The sequence below is a fragment of the Mustela nivalis genome (genome assembly GCF_964662115.1).
Source record: "Mustela nivalis genome assembly, chromosome: 1".
NCBI classification, from domain to species: Eukaryota; Metazoa; Chordata; class Mammalia; order Carnivora; family Mustelidae; genus Mustela; species Mustela nivalis.
The window spans coordinates 205561621-205566046 of record NC_139020.1 but is presented as its reverse complement, the minus strand read 5'-3'; the positions used below and the strand labels follow the sequence as shown (position 1 = coordinate 205566046).

Sequence of the window (4426 nt, the reverse complement as noted above, 5' to 3'; positions counted from 1 at the left end):
AATTCAGTGATTCATCACTTACATACAATACCCAATACTCATCCTCATCATCAGGGAGATACAAATCAAAACCATGATGAGATACCATCTTATACCTGTCAGAATGGCCAAAATTAACAACACAAGAAACAACAGGTTTTGGCAAGAATGCAGAGAAAGGGGAACCCTCCTGCACTGTTGGTGGGAATGCAAACTGGTACAGCCACTGTGGAGTACAGTATGGAGGTTTCTCAAAATATTAAAAATAGAACTACCCTATGGTACAGCAATTGCACCACTAGTTATTTACCCAAAGGTTACAAAAATACAGATTTGGAGGGATACATGCACCCCAATGTTACTAAGAGTATTATCAACAGTAGCCAAACTATGGAGAGAGCCTAACGTCCATTGTCTAAAGAATAGATAAGGAAGATGTGGTGTACATATACAATGGAATATTATTCACTGTTTCCTTTGAAAAATGTGTCTTCTTGAACAACAAATACAAATACTAAGCCTACATTTTAAAATGTTCTTTGCCCTTCAGTGTTTTTATAAATATCCAAGTGGATACACAATTGTAAGTTTATCAATATATAGTTAAACACACCTTCCCATTTGTTTTATTAATAAGACATGTTTAGTGAGAAAGAAAAAAAATTTGAAATAGCAGAGGTTACCGTGCCCTTCACTCCATTCAATAATTCAGTGAGCTCATACCCTGCACTGAAACATGAACCTCTCTGGTTTCTGCTGTGCAGAGATCTTGGTACAATAGAGCAGAGCAGGGCCCAGAACACTAGCTAACCACTGTATATGGTGCTCAAATGGAGAAAAATAATCATCTGCTCCAACACTGCTGGAAGACTTGTTTGTGCTTGGCTTAATGAAAAACTATGTATCTAGGCATTTTGCTGAATACTTGAAGGTAGCCTTCATAACTACTCTTTTCTACAACATTATCTCATGTAACTGTATTAAAAAATTACTCCTTTGAGGCCTCATTGAGGTAACATGGAAAGGCTGAAAGGACATGTTTGTATGTACACAACTTGTTACTTTGAATCACATACCTGTACGGGAATCTAAGCTTGCTGGTGAGTCATCCTGTGATTATAAGGATTATATACAGTGGATAATACTACTATTGTCCATTTCCTGCCCCTTTAGAGGTTATGACAAAATTTTTTTTTAATTTTTTTTATTTTTTATAAACATATATTTTTATCCCCAGGGGTACAGGTCTGTGAATCACCAGGTTTACACACTTCACAGCACTCACCAAAGCACATACCCTCCCCAATGTCTATAATCCCACCCCCTTCTCCCAAACCCCCTCCCCCCAGCAACCCTCAGTTTGTTTTGTGAGATTAAGAGTCACTTATGGTTTGTCTCCCTCCCAATCCCATCTTGTTTCATTGATTCTTCTCCTACCCACTTAAGCCTCCATGTTGCATCACCACTTCCTCATATCAGGGAGATCATATGATAGTTGTCTTTCTCTGCTTGACTTATTTCGCTAAGCATGATACGCTCTAGTTCCATCCATGTTGTCGCAAAGGGCAAGATTTCATTTCTTTTGATGGCTGCATAGTATTCCATTGTGTATATATACCACATCTTCTTGATCCATTCATCTGTTGATGGACATCTAGGTTCTTTCCATAGTTTGGCTATTGTGGACATTGCTGCTATAAACATTCGGGTGCATGTGCCCCTTTGGATCACTACATTTGTATCTTTAGGGTAAATACTCAATAGTGCAATTGCTGAAATCAGTTGCATTTCTCTACACCAACAGCAAGACAGAAGAAAGAGATATTAAGGAGTCAATCCCATTTACAATTGCATCCAAAACCATAAGATACCTAGGAATAAACCTAACCAAAGAGACACAGAATCTATACTCAGAAAAGTTATGACAAAATTTTAAAGACTGAAGATATTTCATTTAGAGAAATGGAAAAAATCATGTTTGTATGTGGCACTGGAAAATTTCAATCAGAATCCAGAAAATAATAATAAAACCCCCCAAATGATACCAATCTTACATACTAATGAATATACTTTATAAATGGACCCTGATATTCTATAATTCAATGAGTGGATGAAATGCATGAGAAAGAAATATTTTGCATAGCAATAAATGTATGATTTAATATTTTTGCTTCATCGTCCTTAAAGTCAAGTGAGATTTTAAGGCCATATTGTGTTCATTATTTTTTTCCCTATTTGTTTTTCTGTGTAGTTCCACTTGGAGACATGGATTCTATTGTTTCTTTTGCCAGTGACTGTGGTATGCATGGTGGACACAAGATGTGTAACAACAGGATCCTAATGTGTAGAAAAATCCCCTTCATCAGCTATAACCACCAGTATGTCAAAGTTTGCATTCTCAGGAAGAGCAGTTAGGGTAGTGACAAGAGGAGTTAGAGAGGAGAAGGTAGTTGAGTGAAATTGGAAGGGGAGGTGAACCATGAGAGACTATGGACTCTGAAAAACAATCTGAGGGTTTTGAAGGGGCAGGGGGTGGGAGGTTGGGGGAACCAGATGGTGGGTACAGATTAAAGAGGGCACAGATTGCATGGAGCATTGGGTGTGGTGCAAAAATAATGGATACTGTTACACTGAAAATAAATTAAAAAATGAAAAAAAAAAGGAAAGGAAAAATGATCACAAAATTGAAACACAGTAGTTTCAGATTTGTCTCTGTTATAAATTTATATAGATAGCTGTGACTCACTATGATATATTTTATTTGAGAAGAAATTATTCTTAGCACATCCATGTTGTCCTTTGAAATAAGCAAGAATGTTCAAATATTTCACACCCAAGGTTAGGAACAACATTGAGAGACTAGGCTAATAACAAAGAAAATCTCTTAGGTATCAGAGGTCACACAAAGCTTAATAAATTGAGTTACATATATTGTAGTAAAGGTCAAATTTAAAAAGTAGAAATTTCAAGAAAAGAATTAGAAGAGGTGTTCTCCATTTCCACAGTCTGACCAAAGAATCTCAACATTTGGGTCAGGCAATCATGGGCACATCCTCAACCCAGGACAATTGTCCCTTTAACACCTGCTATCCCAGAGACTCTCATCAGAGCCTCCTTTATGTCTTTGTTCCTCAGGCTGTAGATAAAGGGATTCAGCATGGGTGTAACCACTGTGTACATCACTGAGGCTACTGCACTTGAGTGGGAGCTCTGAGTAGCAGCAGAGCTGAGGTACACTCCTAAGCTGGTACAATAAAATAAGGAGACAACTGAGAGGTGAGACACACAGGTGGAAAATGCTTTGTACTTGCCCTGAACTGATGAAATCCCACATATGGAGGAAACTATCTTAGAGTAAGAGTAAAGGATCCCAATGAAGGGGCCACCAGCCAGGAACATAGCTGCAAAATACATCACCATGTTATTAAGAAAGGTGTCAGAACAGGCAAGTTGGATCATCTGATTGAGTTCACAAAAGAAATGAGGAATTTCCAAGACTGTACAGAAGGACATCCTCAACACCATTAAGCTTTCTAACAAAGAATGTAGGACGCTTATGATCCAGGACCCCAGAATCAGAAGACCACAGCGCCGGGGGTTCATAATGACTGTGTAGTGCAAGGGATGACAGATGGCTACAAAACGGTCATAAGCCATCACAGTCAGGAGTAAGACATCCAATCCTGCAAAGAGTATAAAAAAATATATCTGGCTGAGGCAGCTTTTGTAAGTGATCAATTTTCTCTGAGTCTGGATGTTCATCAGCATCTTGGGGACAGTGGTGGTGGTGAAACAGATGTCTACAAAGGAGAGTTTGGCAAGGAAGAAGTACATGGGAGTGTGGAGGTGGGAATCAGAGCTGACAGCCAGAATGATGATCAGGTTTCCAAACACAGTGATCATGTACATGGAGAGGAAAAGCCCAAATATGAGGGGCTGCTGTTCTGGTCTCTCTGAAAATCCCAGAAGAAGAAATTCTGAAACTCCTGTAAGGTTTCGGGGCTCCATGGGTTGGGAGTAACTATCAAGATATAGAAAACAAATGACCAATTTCACACAAACAAGTACTTTTTAACGTAGTGTAATTGTTACCACTTATATTTTATAACCAGGAAATAAACTTCAATGTATATGTGAGGTCTCATCCCATGAGGACATTACATTAAAAAATTCCATTTCCATCTTAGTCTGTTTCCCTAGCATAATATAAACTCTCTTTTTACTGATAATACTTTTCATTCCTTGAGAAATACATGATGAGTATTTATCATGTCCCAGGCACTGTTTAGGTGATGAATATAGGGTTCTAATGAACAATATCCTTATAATCCTATGATAGAGAATGTAAGTGAATACTTAAAATCAAACAAGATGTCAGATAGTGACAGGAGTTGTGAAGACAAGGAAAGCAGGTATAAAGGAGAGAATTTATGGGGCGTTATTTTTT

The 4426-nt window shown here is 38.0% G+C and overlaps 1 protein-coding gene across 1 annotated transcript; it reads right to left on the bottom strand.

The window, feature by feature from the left end:
* Positions 1-2721: 2721 nt before the first annotated feature.
* Positions 2722-3987, bottom strand: LOC309852977 (olfactory receptor-like protein OLF4; the record flags this gene model as incomplete). The annotated part of the gene is made up of 1 exon (XM_082710572.1): positions 2722-3987. One exon carries the CDS (start codon positions 3985-3987, stop codon positions 3034-3036), a length of 954 nt encoding a protein of 317 aa, XP_082566698.1. The 3' UTR covers positions 2722-3033.
* Between the last annotated feature and the right edge of the window lie 439 nt (positions 3988-4426).